This window comes from Lissotriton helveticus, chromosome 11 (assembly GCF_964261635.1).
Source record: "Lissotriton helveticus chromosome 11, aLisHel1.1, whole genome shotgun sequence".
Classification (NCBI taxonomy): Eukaryota; Metazoa; Chordata; class Amphibia; order Caudata; family Salamandridae; genus Lissotriton; species Lissotriton helveticus.
The window spans coordinates 1,194,279,139-1,194,294,222 of record NC_136072.1 but is presented as its reverse complement, the minus strand read 5'-3'; the positions used below and the strand labels follow the sequence as shown (position 1 = coordinate 1,194,294,222).

Below are 15,084 nucleotides of genomic sequence, written 5' to 3'. Positions count from 1 at the left end.
GCCTTCTACCGGGTGGGCCCACCTCCGGCGACCGATCCTCCAGCCGCCGCCCGGCCTGCCCATTCCTCGACTGACCAAGCGCCGTGGGCGGCCGCACCTCCAGCGCCCCGACAACTCGCTGCTCTCCTCTGTGCCTCAGCGGCCCCTGCTGCGGTGCACTCAGCGGCTGGGCGGCCCCGCACGCCAGCAGCACCTCCGTCTGCGCAGCGCGAGCTCAGGTCCAGCGCTCCAGCCAGCCGGGGGACAGGTGGGGGAGGGGCGCCGCTATCTCCAGTTCTCCGCGCCGACCTCTGCCGCCGCTCAGGACCCGCACCCACTGTCCGCTCCTCGGCTCACCGCCTCGCGAGGGTCCTCCAGGCGCCTTCAAACGGCCCCGCACCTCTCTCCGCTCAGCTCCCGGAGCTTCACTCCGTCAGCGCCGCCATCATGCCTTCTTGGTCCAGCCAAGCCGATCCGGTCGCCAGGTCCGTCCCCACGCGGCGCTCAGGGTCCCGACGGGGGCCAGACGTTCCCCTCCAGGTCAGCGACCCTCCAGGACCTCGGTCTCAGCCGCCAGGTGACACGGGGCTGGGTTTCGCAGGAGAAAAGACGGGACTCGGCGCGGAGCAACTCGCTCACGCAGCCATCCCGGTCGGCGCCGAAACCACGCCCCCCTCCTCTTTCTTCATTGTGGAGAGTTGGTGTGGTTCTGTTGATTATGGAGAGTTGCTGTGGTTCTGTTTCACTGTGGAGGGTTGCTTTGGTTCTGTTGCTTCCTGAAGAGTTGCTGTGGTTCTCTTTAATCACAGATAGTTTGCTGTAGTTCTGTTTCATTCTGGGGAGTTGCTGTGGTTCTGTTTTATTGTGGAGAGTTGCTGTGGTTCTCTTTCATTGTATAGAGTTGCTGTGGTTCTGTTTAATCGCAGAGAGTTTGCTGTTGTTCTATTTAATTGTGGACAGTTGCTGTTGTTCTGTTTAATTGTGGAGGGTTTATGTGGTTATGTTTCATCCTGGACAGTTGCTGTGGTTTTGCTTCACCGCAGAGAGTTGATGTGGTTCTGTTTCATTGCAGAGAGTTTGCCGTGGTTCTGTTTGATTGTGGACAGTTGTGGTTTTGTTTAATTGTGGAGAATTTGTGTGGTTATGTTTCATTGTGGAGAGTTGCTGTGGTTCTGTTTAATTGTGGAGGGTTGATATGGTTATGTTTCATCCTGGACAGTTGCTGTGGTTCTTTTTCACCACAGTGAGCTGGTGTGGTTCTGTTTCATCGCAGAGTGTTTGTGTGGTTCTGTTTCATTGTGGATATTTTCTGTGGTGCTGTTTCATTACAGAGAGTTGCTGTGGTTCTGTTTCATCACAGAGAGTTGTCGTGGTTCTTTTTCATTGTGGAGAGTTGCTGTTGTGTTTCATTTTTGGTGAGTTTCTGTGGTTTTGTTTCATTGTGGAGAATTTGTGTGTTTTTTTTAATTGTGGAGAGTTGATGTGGGTCTGCTTCATTGCAGATAGTTTGATGTGGTTCTGTTTGATTGTGAAGAGTTGTTGGGGTTCTGTTTCATCCTGGACAGTTGCTGTGGTTCTGCTTCACCACGGAGAGTTGATGTGGTTCTGTTTCATTGCAGAGAGTTTGCCGTGGTTCTGTTTCATTGTGGAAATTTTCTGAGTTGCTGTTTCATTGCAGAGAGTTGCTGTGGTTCTTTTTCATTGTGGAGAGTTTGCTGGGGTTCTGTTGCATTATGGAGAGTTTGCTGTGGTTCTGTTTAGTTGTGGAGGGTTTATGTGGTTCTGTTTCAATGTGGAGGATTGCTGTGGTTCTGTTGCATTGTGGAGAGTTGCTGTGGTTCTGTTTCATTGCAGAGAGTTTGCTGTGGTTCTGTTTCATCTGGAGAGTTGGTGTGGTTCTGTTGCATTATGGAGAGTTTGCTGTGGTTCTGTTTAGTTGTGGAGGGTTTATGTGGTTATGTTTCTTCCCGGACAGTTGCTCTGGTTCTGCTTCACCGCAAAGTTGCTGTGGTTCTGTTTCATCGCAGAGAGTTTGCTGTGGTTCTGTTTGATTGTGTATAGTAGTGGTTATGTTTCCCTACCAAAACTACACTGGTTACTGGTAGAGAAAAGAATTCAGTTCAAGACCCTATGGTTGCTCAAAAATTTTAACTCAAAAAGCCCCCCGTCTTATCAGACTTGCTAACACTGTATGTTCCAAGTCGCTGCCTGCGGTCAGCAGAACAAGGGTTAGCATGTTCTGTTTCATCGTGGAGAGTCAGTATAAGAGTTCTTGTCAGGATAAGAGCCCTGTAACTGTAAGATGTCCGGTCAGGATAAGAGTTCCTGTCAGTATAAGAGTCCTGTCAGTATAAGAGGTCCTTTCAGTATGAGTCATGTCAGTATAAAAGTTAGGAGTTCTGTCAGTATAGAAGTTCAGAGTCCTGTCAGTATAAGAGACCTGTCAGTATAAGAGACCTGTCAGTATAAGAGACCTGTCAGTATAAGAGACATGTCAGTATAAGAGACCTGTCAGTATAAGACGACTTGTCAGTATAAGAGGTCCTGTCAGTATAAGAGTCCTTTCAGTATAAGAGTCATGTCAGTATAAAAGTTAGGAGTTCTGTCAGTATAGACGTTCAGAGTCCTGTCAGTATGAGTCCTGTCAGTATAAGAGTATTGTCAGTATAAGAGTTCAGAGTCCTGTCAGTATCAGAGTTCAGAGTCCTGTCAGTATCAGAGTCCTGTCAGTATAGGAGTCCTGTCAGTATAGGAATTCAGGGTCCTGTCAGTATAAGAGTTCAGAGTTCTGTCACTATATGAGTATTGTCAGTATAAGAGTTCAGAGTCCTGTCAGTATGAGTCCTGTCAGTGTAAGAGTTCCTGTCAGTATAGGAATTCAGGGTCCTGTCAGTATAATCTTTCCTGTCAGTATCAGAGTTCAGAGTCCTGTCAGTATGAATATTGTCAGTATAAGAGTTCAGAGTCTTGTCAGTATAAGAGTATTGTCAGTATAAGAGTTTAGAGTCCCGTGAGTATGAGTCCTGTCAGTATAAGAGTTCAGAGTCCTGTCAGTATGAGTCCTGTCAGTGTAAGAGTTCCTGTCAGTATAGGAATTCAGGGTCCTGTCAGTATAATATTTCCTGTCAGTATCAGAGTTCAGAGTCCTGTCAGTATGAATGTTGTCAGTATAAGAGTTCAGAGTCTTGTCAGTATAAGAGTATAGTCAGTATAAGAGTTCAGAGTCCTGTGAGTATGAGTCCTGTCAGTATAAGAGTCCTGTTAGTATAAGAGTTCAGAGTCCTGTCAGTATAAGAGTCCTGTCAGTATAGGAGTCCTGTCAGTATAAGAGTACCTGTCAGCATAAGAGTTCAGAGGCCTGTTAGTATGAATATTGACAGTATAAGAGTTCAAAGTCCAGTGTGTATCAGAGTCTTGTCAGTATAAAAGTCCTGTCAGTATAAGAGTGTTATCAGTATAAGAGTTCAGAGTCCTGTCAGTATCAGAGTACAGAGTCCTGTCTGTATAGGAGTTCTGTTAGTATAAGAGTACCTGTCAGCATATGAGTTCAGAGTCCAGTCAGTATGAGTATTGTCAGTATAAGTTCAGTGCCCTGTCAATATAAGAGTCCTGTCAGGATGAGTATTGTTAGTATAAGAGTTTAGAGTCCTGTCAGCATCAGAGTTCATAATCCTGTCTGTATAGGAGTCCTGTCAGTATAAGTCCTGTCAGTATACGAGTTGAGAGTCGTGTCAGTATAAGAGCCCTGTCAGTATGAGTATTGTCAGTATAAGAGTTCAGAGTCCTGTCAGTATAAGAGTCTTGTCAGTATGAGGACATTGTCAGTATAAGAGTTCAGAGTCCTGTCAGTATAAACCTCCTTTTCTCTTCTCTCCCCAGAAGCGAGGGGCTCCTGAACGAGGTGGTGCAGATGAACTTCGAGATGGCCAGCTTCAGCAGCCTGTCCGGCACCCAGCCCATCACCTGGCAGGTGGAGTACCCCGGCCGGGGCATGGCGGACCAGGTCACCTCCGAGGTCTTCGTCAGCCAGAAGGACCTGGTGGGGATAGTGCCGCTGGCCATGGTAAGGCGCCTGCTGCGCAGCGAATCCCCATCACACCCCGCAGATGATATTAACACTGTCCCGATTCATTCCTTCATGACTGGTTTACTTCCTTCTACAGCGCCTACTACAGAGATCTCTGGGCGCTGGAAAGACTCGCTGGAAAGGGGCTGAGGGCAAGAATAACAAAGAGTAATTGTATACGGTGCACTTAAACTCCACAATCGAAGAAGAAAAATTCAAGCAGATACTTAAAGTGTAAGGGGCTCATTTATGAGAAGTGACACATCGCTGCATGAAAGCAGCGATGCGTCACTTCTCAGTGCGCCCTCCTTGCGACATGATTGATGCGTCATATTTACTGTATGCCGCATCATGTCACAAGGAGGTACAGATACGTCAGTATTTCTCACATATCTGTATGGCGCAAAAGTGATGCATTGCTGGAGTGTGTCACAAATGTGACGCAACTCCAGCAATGTGTCCTTTCACATGGGGCAAGCTCCATGTGAAAGGGCCTGCATCAGTCTTACGGCTGCTGTGAGGCAGGCGTAAGATTTTGACGCATTTAAGTCCTAGAAATGGTGCAGTGAAATCTAGTAGATTTCACTGCGTCACTTCTACGACCCTTCCTTGCATGGGAACACCCCCCCTGCATACATTATACCTGGCGCAGGTATAATGTAGCGCAGGGGCGCATCTATCTAGAGTGTCTTACTTCAGCCTGAGGACACGCTCTCATGCGGAGGTTTTCTTACTGATACATGTCTGTAGTCTGCGTTATAATGGTAGTGCGTTGTAAAAGTTGCATTGTAAAGGTTGTTTCCCCTCATGTAAAATCTCTCTCACTGTTCGCGGAGTACCAGGTCCACTCAGAAGGCTGGATCATGAGTCCGTCATTTTTTATAAACCCGTTTACGCACAGGTTGGAATTACTAGTTGCGAGTCATTTAACACATCCGTTAATTATTGGGTGAATATCTCAACCTCTGTTGAATTTTGACCAAACCTGACAAAGTTTATCAGGGGAAAACCATACGGTAGTTACCATACAATGCAGATTTTGAATTCTGCATGCAATTCCCTAGAAACTAGTGATAGGTCCCTGTAAGAACTGGGGTCACCAGTTCCCCGGGGGTAGCCTGGCACGAGCAGGTAGGCACCCGAAAGCTCAGGTGTTAAGTGACTACACAGCACACACAACCACTGAGACAATAAATGCACACGCAATGACGGAGACCGCACCAGTGAGTTTTTGATTCCAATCAATTAATTTTATCTAGGACCAAAATCAGGGTGATCAATTACTCACTACATTAATACATTTCATGGGATAACTGTGGGCTTTCATTTAGCACTTCATTTTGCAAGTGTAGACATTTCATTACTCATCATTACTGATTTAATTAGGGTATCACCAAACAATTCCTGACACAGGACTGGATATGGCAGTAATGATCAGGCCACTTCTCACTAGGCAGGAATAAAACTACTTGTGCAAGAATAAAACATTTCCTTCAGCAAGAATAAGCAGTGCATTAAATGAGGGTTAAACATTTCATTAAATGTAAAACATTTCATTAGCCGCAGTAACCATTTCCTTTCATTAATCAACAGTTGCCCCCTTCGTCTAGAAATTACTCAACATTTCAATCGGGAGGCAACCAGTGCATTAGGCCAGATCATTCTTTGTGGGACACAGAAATAAACCCTTCAATTGAGCAGGGCACGTCAGCTACTTTCGTTCCCTCTAGCAAGGGGTTAACTTTTATGGCCCAGATTGTCACTCAAGGCTCTGCCCACGTTCTTGCCCAGTTCCGGGGCCTTGTTTGACTAGACCAGGGCCAATGGGGCCCAACAACAGTCTTGGCAGAGGGGAGGGACGGCCATGGGGCCTCCTTCGATCACTACTGCGGCCGCCCTCCTCCCTCGGGGGTTTACCTCTTTGTCTTCGGCCCGCCCGGGGCCCTTGCGCCGATTCTCTGGCGAGGGGGGGAAGGCTTTTACTCTCCTCAGAGCCCTCCGGAGGGTGTGGGGGCCGGTCAGGGCTCTCTGAGATAGCGCCAGCAGGTGGGGGCTCGCGATCTCTGGAGAGCCCCCACGTCGCAAAGGAAGCGGTCCCAGGCCTTGCGCTGACACCAGGGGCCAAGGGACCAATCCGACACGGCCTCAGGGAAGGCGCGCCCGCAGCCGCCAATGACAGAGCGGCCTGCGGGGCGCGGCAGCTGAGGGCCAATGAATGCCCGGCGGGGGCGGAGTCTCTTCCGACGCCCCCGTCACGTGAGCAAGGTAGAGAGGCTTCAGGCCTAGCGCGGCCCTCCCGATGATGGTGGCCTGACTGGAATTCACGATGCGGCGGCCCTCTCGTGATGCCGGGGGATGCCGGAAGGGACAAACAGCAGCCAGACGCTCTTGGGGGGTAGCGCAGAGGCCCCGAGGATGACTGCGGCCCTCCATTGACGTGGCGCCGGGCCGCAACGGTGAGTTCCTTGGCGGGGGCTCACAGGGACAGCAGCGCTTCTAGGAGACTGCGCGATGACAGGCAGGGAGACGCTTGACGAGGATAGCACCTCAGGGCTCACCGTAGGCCTGAGGAATGTAGCGCTCAGCAGTGTTAGCGCTCGGGCCAATGACACAGCGCTCAGAGGCAGTTATCAGGACGGCAGGCTACAGCGCCTGGGGGACAAGTACAGTGCTTCTCAGGGGCACGGTAAGAGAGCGCTGGGTAGGTAGGGCAGATTTGGCAGGACAGCCATTCAGACAGTTCAGTCAGGGGGAGTTAGGCTGGACAGCGCAGGCCCAGGTGAAGGCAGGGGGGCGCAGGTGCAGCACAATCCAGTACCTGGTTGACCTTGTTGATCCCCCAGTAGTCCTGGTTAGCGCAGGTGAGCTTCTTCTCGGCGCTGGTTGGTTCTGGCACTCTTCTGTGGAAGCAGGTTCCTGGTTTGTTAAAGGGGGGGGTTGAGTTGAAGACTTGTCAGCAGGTCACTTCAGGTGGTCCCTGGGTTCCCCTGCCGTCGGGCCAGATCAGTGGGCTAGTTCAGGGTTCCTCACTCTACTTATAAGGCACCACCTAAGGCCCCTGACTAGGCCCTACCGCCTAAATCTCCTACGTGGGTCCCCCAGGTCAGTGATGCCCCAACTGACTAAAAAGTTTCCCTCCCTTCCTTATATATGCCCAGGTCAGGTGACCACTCTCTAAGGCGGCAAAAATAGGCTCCGCCTCTATTCTGGAAGGTTCCAGGAGCTTCCCCACTCTATCTATGGGCAGGCGATGGAAGGCTGGCATTGCAACAATGTTTGGGTTCCCAGCCAGCTCCTGGCAACTAGGGTGCTACTAGAAAAAAAAACATGCTGCAGTAGCAGGGGCCAATGGCAGCCATGTTTTAAGTAGAGAGCACCTGCACCTTAGCATTGATTGGCAATAGGAAGGTGCCCGGAGACCTAAGGCCAACAAAAAAAGGTGGGAAAAATAAGGCAAGGGCGAGAAAAATAAGGAAAGACCACCCTAGGGCTGACAGGTCTAACAGTGCCTAAGGCACTCTGGTACATATCAGGGTCAATGAATCGCACCTAAACGTGTAATAAGGTCCGAAGTCTGCTGGAGTCACCCCACAGACACTGGGATACCCGTAAACTCAAGAGCTGAGGTAGTTTCAGACTCTATTTAAGAGCCCCCCCCTCAAAATGTCTTCATCAGCGGCACTCAGCCCCCGCTCGCACACCTCCCTGCACCTGTCTCTGCACATTTCTGATGCCAGGAATCAACCCTACTTGAGGGAGTAAATGTGATTTAGGGAGAGGCGAATAAACCTGCAGCTTCCTGGCAGATTGCTTTACCGCCCCCAGAAGACGCCCCTGGCTGCAATCTCTTCCCGGGTACCAGGGGAGGGGACGGGGACTCCAGGTGGGGGAACTCTAACCAGATGAAGTGGGGCTCAGCCAATCACAGCCCTTCCCAGGGGAGTCGCACATCACTTACCCAAAATTGCTCTATTTTGCCTGCAATCTAAACAGTGCAATGACTTTGAAGCTGTGATCTTGCGGTGTTTGACTGAGCAGGGGCGAGGGAGGCGCTTCTAGGCGCTGCCTGGATGAGAAGCGGTCCCTGCCCTGTCACCTATGCCGTGGGAGTTCCCAAGATGTGGAACTGTCGTCCCCTCTCTTTCAGACAGGAAAAAACTGAACTATCATTCCTTAAAAAAATGGAAACTTAGCAGTTCAGATCGATCTGGAAGAGGCCGCTCGGTGAGGGCTGGATTTGTGTTTGGGAGCAAAACTGTAGCGCCGAGACACTTAGTCAGAAGTAACTCGGCACTTTATAAATAACTTTATAATGATTATTATTATACTCTGAAGGGATACTGCCCAGCCAGTCCCCTGTGGAGTGTGTTCCTGCATCCAGATTTTTAAAGGGTGGGGCACAGGGACAGGTTTTACCAGGAGGGGGACTCACCGGTAAAAGCTGCCCTCTACAGGTCAAATATTCATGTGTTATGTTATGTTAATAAATTTACTAAAGCGCTCGCATACCATGGGGTGTCTCGGCGCTGGCTCAGCAAACAGACACGAGAGACATTGTAAGAGTTAATTATTATAAAGCCAGGTTTTCAGAAGTTTTCTGAACACCAAAAGAGATGGTGCGACCTGCTCTTTATAGCTCTTAGAGTCCCCAGTGTTTAGTTGCACCAGAAATGAAGCTACTTCCTGCCCATTGGGTTTCTTGAACCTGAGGGTGGAGCCTATTTTTTGTTCCCCCTCACCTAAGGTTCGTGTTTGGTTCATGCCAGGATGAAGTCTCTTACAAATCCCAGGCCTGTCTCGTGCAAGGCCTTGAAGGTTGAGCACAAGGCTGTGAATTTAATTTAGTTTCTGACCGTTGACCAGTAATTGACGCTTGGGAGACAAACGATATTTGGGAATGCCTGGGAGTGGTCTCGCAGCAGCATTTTGTCAAATTTCCATTTTTCCCCCAAATGTTGTTCCTGTAAGTGAATGCACAGGCCATTACAGTAATCCATCCATTCATTCAAGCGCTGTTGATGATCTCGTCGAGGAAGTTTGCACCCAAATCATACAAGTCGGCAGATGGTCAGTGCTTAGGACACGGGTTCTAAGAGCAGCGGGCAGGAAGCTGGGCAGTCTGCTGGTGCTGGCATGACCAATAGCCTTCCCAACAGGAGAGCGGAACAGATGGAAACTGCCCAAGCTCACGCACTCATCAAAGAGGAGCCAGTGAGCGCACCCCAGATCAAGGAGGAAACCATTGACATCATTCAGCACCAAAACCAATCAGAAAGAATTCTGAGAGTCCACCAGGCAGAGCTCGCTGCTGTACCTGCTGCGCCATGGAAGTGTGCCCGCGAGCGAAGTGCCCTACGCAAAGCCTGGCCTGCACCAAATGGGGCAAGATCAAGCTCATTGCCTGTGTTTGCTGAGGAAGAGGAGGAGGAAGAGGAAGGGGACCACTGGGGGAAGTGGCTGCCCCTTCAGCAGTGAGATAGTGGCTTTGAAGAGGATGAGAAGGCATGTCTCTTTTGTCTTGCACCAACATCCACGGGAGCCAGAGAAGGCCGCAACCAACATGTGACATACGCATCCAAGGCCAGCACTTCACAGCACGCATAGACTCAGTGGCCTCCATCACTTTGATCGACCAGGAGCAGCTGAGGCCCCTGACGGGTGACCACAGTTGGGATTCACCAAAATCAGAATCCACGCGTATGGCAGTAACGCTAGAAATTGCATCAGCCGGTGCCTTCCAGACGCGGGCTCACTCCATGGTCAATCCATCGACACCAAACTCTACGGGACATAGGGACTAGGTGGGGTTGTACCCCCTCAATTTTTCATCAAATTCCTTGAATGGCGCGATGGTTAAACGCCTGGTCATGAACTGCATCCTGCAGCTGAAGAGTGGAGCGGCCGAGCGACTGTAGGTATTACAGCGGGCATTCTTCAGGGTAAAAGTCCAGAGTAGACGCCTGTGATTATTTCCCAGCATTTCCCGATGGGCGGCAGGCACTAGCGTTGACGGATTCACGCGCCAAGTTAATCTTGATCCGAAAGGAGCGCTTTAATTCATCAAAATTACCAAGTTAATTACTATGTAGCTACATAAAGAGTAATTAACTTGGGAATTTTGATGAGTTAAATAAAGCGCTCCTTCCGGATCAAGGATATATTGTGTTTGAAATTGGTCCAGTGGCAGTGGGGCCACTGAGAGTGGCGTGCGTCCTAAACGATTGGAAATACAGTTACCAGGATGATACACCAGTGCGCCCGATTCTTGCCCGCACCGCTGGACGTTGTGTTTGAGAATCACGCGCCAAGTTCCCTCTTGTGGAGCTGGTGGGAGCCACAACATTTGAAGATGTCAACTCTAAGCTTGGAAAGATAATCCCCACTTTGGACTACCAGAGCAACTCCAAACTGACAATGGACATCATTTCAGGGCGTTGATTTCAACATTATCCTAAGCAGCTGGGAGGGCATCAAAACAAAATAATGCCCGTTTGGTGGCCGGCGAATGGACCCCGGGCCCTCCTCGTCTCAGTGAGAACCGCACAGCTGGATGACGTGGCCTGACGTCAAAGGCGAAAGACCACCAGTATAACTGGATCCCTCAACCTCTGCTGCTGAAGGGGACGCGCGACCCCGACTCTAAAGAGGGGACAGCTATGGCGGCTTGGAGTGGGACTGGATAGTCACACCCAGACGGTGATTATTAGGCCTGGCCTAAATGTAAATTATGTGGTGTAATTTCACATTACACTTGTCACACGAAAGTCCTCAAATTACGCAACAATCTACTACAAACTCCTGACAATAACAGAACGTGGGGGGTTGTTTGCACTAAAATGCACTTGCGCTAAAAAGATGGGCTAGCATTCCATGTAAATGTGCATACTTTTGCCATAATTTTGGGTAATTACTGAAAAGCAAATTAGGGGATTTTCCCACACCTGGATATCATGCCCCCCCCACCTGTAGGGGGAGAACCCTGAATGCAGAAGGCTCAGATCTGGCTGACGAGCAAGGCTCTGATGACGTACTTCCTGAAGCCTGAGGCCAAACCCGACTGCCTTTACATTACACCGGGGACTTTGTCAGCAGCGGCCCGTGCAGGTAAGAGCTGAGAGTCAGTGGGTTTGGGGAGGTAGAGGGGTTGGGGGGATTTCGACAGATGACAATGAGGGAAAAATTATTATTAGTTTTTGACATAGTAGGTCAGTAACAAAGTTATTACCCGTTCTGAATACTGAGTCTCGCATTTGCTCAAAACTGGCAGTGACGTACAAGAATCGTGAATTCCAGCCCCAGTGTCTCCCGTGCACTTTCTTGACTGATCGCGATCAGGGCCTCGGTGCGCGCCGCACTCACTGTACTGTGCACACTTCCTGATTTACACTAACTACATTTGAAACACTTTTTGGTTTACACTCACTACATTTGAAACTCTTTCATACTTACACTCAATGCTGAACACTAGTACATGACAGAATAGTTGTATGTCAGTGTCATTATGTGGCACACGCACTGTGCACTTCCCTCACTATGCTACGCATTCACTGTACCTCAGACTCCACCCTTGACACTACAGCACAGCTCGCTCGCACTGTGCACATCACCTTGCTGTGCTCTGATTGTGCTGCACACGCCCCCTCCTGCTCTTCACACGCAGTGCACGCACTTAGACCCTGTGCAGTGCAGTGCTTGTTTCAGTACCCAGAAGCCCCCACCCCCAGGGCTGTTTCTAGGTGTTTTGCCGCCCTAGGCGAGAATTGAAAAATGCCGCCCCCTTCCTTTTACCCGTTTCAGTGTGCATTGCTGAAATCATTACAAAACATAAGTTGTATAGTTTAAAAAGACAGCATCCCTGAACAAAGAGCAGCAGTACACATTATAAACTAAAATAAGGAAAAGAGCTGATAAGGATCACATTAAAAGTTTTCCACTCCAGTCATCAACCAGGTATTGCAGAACCTCCAGGAACGGTGCGCTTCCCCACCCGTGAAAAACAATGCTGCTCAAAGAAAGACGAGAAAAAGAAGGTAGCGCTTCACTGGCAAACTCTGTAAAGTGGCGCTAACGTGTTTGGGTGAGAATAAAACCAATCTGGCCACTTTGTGACCACTCTGTAATGCTTTATTTTGTTATTTATTTTGTTATTTTGCACCTATTTTTCCCTTGCCCCGAGGCTACACTTTGGAACAGAAACAAAAGTGTTTCTTCCATCTTTGGATCCATTTCACAGGGGAAGGAATGAAGGAAAGTAGACGAAACCGAGGGTAAGAGACGTTTATTGAGCTGGGATCGGGCGTTTTATGCGTTTAAGAGGCGGGTCTGTGAAAGGTTCAGAGAGAGAAATGTAATGAAATGCATCTGAAGTGTGGTGAACACACCCGTTAGCTACATTAACCGCAGGACCAGAGATGTCCCTGGGGCCTGTTTATTTATTTATTTATTTGCTGGTTTGTATAGCGCTTGAATCAACTCCAGCTGGAGTATCTCTGCGCTTGTGGAGCCAGTGGTAACGAAGGTTATGAGTAAATGAATCTAAATCTAATTTCTGAACAGAGCAGTTTTCAGAAGTTTGCGGAATGTAAGATGTTCTTTACATTGTCTCACAGGCAAAGGGAGTCTGTTCCATAGGGTGGGACCAGAGATAGATAGAGCTTTACACCCGTGTCTGGTCTTCTTGGCATGGGGGACCACCAAAAGGAGATTGTTACTGGACCTGAGAGATCGGGTTGGAATATGGGGAACAAATTTTCTTTCAAGGTAGACGGGTCCTTGTCCATTTAGACATTTATGGATCAGACAGCATACTTTAAATTTGGCTCTTTGTCGGATTGAGAGCCAGTGCAGCTGCTCGAAGAGGGGTTTGGAGGGAGTTCTCGGGGGGGCATTGAGAACAAGGCGAGCCGCCGTGTTCTGAATGACCTGAAGCTTGGCCAACACACCTTCGTTGGCTGAAAGCAGCAGGCCATTACAATAGTCGATCCGACTTAGAATCAGTGCCTGAACAAGAGTTTTCCTAGCAGAGTCAGGTAACAAAGGAAAAACTTTGCGTAGTAGGCTGATGGTATGGAAGCATATTCCAGAAATATAGTTAGTGTGTTGTTTGAGTGACAGATCATGGTCGAATCGGATCCCCAGATTCTTCACAACCTGTTTGGGTTCAGGAACTGCTCCTAGATCTTGTGGCCACCACTCTGGAGTCCATAGTATTTTAGCTTCTCCAAACAGCATTACCTCCGTTTTGCTGACATTACACTGAAGAAGATAGGAGGCCATCCAGTTTGCCGCTGCTTTCATGCCTGATGAAAAAGAGCTCCTAACATCAGTGGAGAGAGTCTTAAAAGGGAAGAGGAACTGTGTATCATCAGCGTATGATATTGGGATGAAACCATACCTACGCATCACTCTTGCCAGGGGTGCCACATAAATGTTAAAAAGGGTTGGGCTTAAGCAGGAGCCCTGTGGCACCCCTTTTGAGATCTCTACTTCCGCTGAACGATACGCATCCATGGTGACTCTCTGGGTGCGGTCTGATAGGAAGCTCTTCAACCAGTCAAGGGCTTTGTTCTTAATGCCGGCGTTCGACAACCGATCAGTCAAGATGGTGTGAGACACGGTGTCGAACGCTGCCGACAGATCCAATAGAACCAGGATGACTGAGAGGCCCTTCTCCTGGTACATATGTAGATCATCAGTGACAGACAGGAGGGTGGACTCCGTGCTGTGTTTTGGCTGGAACCCTGACTGGGAATAGTCCAGGGCGCCGGCAAGTTCAATGTATCCGGATAGGTGATGGTTTACGTGTTTTTAAATCAGTTTCCCCAAGAATGGTAGTAAGGAGATGGGTCTGAGGTTAGCTAGGTCAGTCCATGGGGTGGCAGTATTTTTCCTAATGGGTCTGACAAGGGCTCGTTTCCATTCTTTGGGAACGGTACCTGAACTGAGTGAGAGATTCACCAATTTTTCAATCGTGGGGCAGAGTTGTTCTGCTAGGACAGGCATTATCCTAGCAGGGATGGTATCATCTGGACTACCACTCTTAATCTGTGGTATTAATGAGGCGGTTTCTTGTAAGGAAATGGGAGGGAAGGTATCTAAAGAGTGTGTGTCCAGTTTTAGTTCCGTATCCACCAGGGGAAGTGCCAAATCTGTGGTGATTGCCTTGTTGGCGCAAACTATTTTGTCGTAGATTTTATCAATTTTGTTGGTGAAGTAGCAGGAGATTTCGTCGCACAGCTGTTGAGATGCCATGTCAGAGGATTCACATGCAGCTGGCTTAACAAATGTTTGCAAGATTTGGTAGAGGACCCTTGGAGAGTTCCCTGCATCTTTTATTTGTGATGCGATATAGGTTTTGCGTGCTACGCGAATCGCTTTATGGTAGAAGGAAAGTGCATCCCAATACTTTTCCTTGTCCTCTTGTAGGTGGGAAGTTCTCCACCTTTTTTCTAGTTTCCTGGCACTTAGTTTAAGTGTCCTTAAGTGGTCAGAAAACCAGATTTCTTGTTTGTTAGCCGGTCTTGGTTTGAACTGTTTCATTGGGGCAATTTTATCTATTGCTTCCTTAGTTGCTCTTTCAAATTTATTGAGGGCGGTAGCAATATTTTCCTGAGGGGTGGAGAGAGGGCAGTTAAATTTTTCCTTAAAGGTGGTGTCAGTGACTTTGTGCCACTGTCTGCGGACACTAGGTAATAAAATTGGGCGTGAAGGGGTGGGTACAAAGTAAGGAGTGATAAATTCTACAATAAAGTGGTCAGTCCAATTGACCTGTGTTGCAGGTGGACAGGAGACTAGCGGGACGTTGGAGAATATCAGGCCCAGGGTATGACCTGCCTGATGTGTAGGCCCACTGTTCCTCTGCATTAGTCCTAGGGAGGACAGGTCTGTTGATAGGGATTGTGCCTCGTTACAATCTGACCTATCACTATGTGCATTAAAATCTCCAACTAGCATGAACTCACTGTCATTGTTGACGTGTGGTGCTAGTAGCTCTATCAGCGTATTGGAAAAGTTATTACATGGACCAGGCGGGCGGTATA

At 48.9% G+C, this 15,084-nt stretch overlaps 1 protein-coding gene across 1 annotated transcript in view; it reads left to right on the top strand.

Moving 5' to 3' along the window:
- The window catches only part of TMEM132C (transmembrane protein 132C), a 1,063,202-nt gene that overhangs the window by 741,814 nt on the left and 306,304 nt on the right, over nucleotides 1-15,084 (top strand). Inside the window, exon 4 of the mRNA XM_078668022.1 lies at nucleotides 3,859-4,042. Coding sequence (XP_078524148.1) covers nucleotides 3,859-4,042 — 184 coding nt within the window. The remainder of the gene's footprint in view (nucleotides 1-3,858; nucleotides 4,043-15,084) is intronic.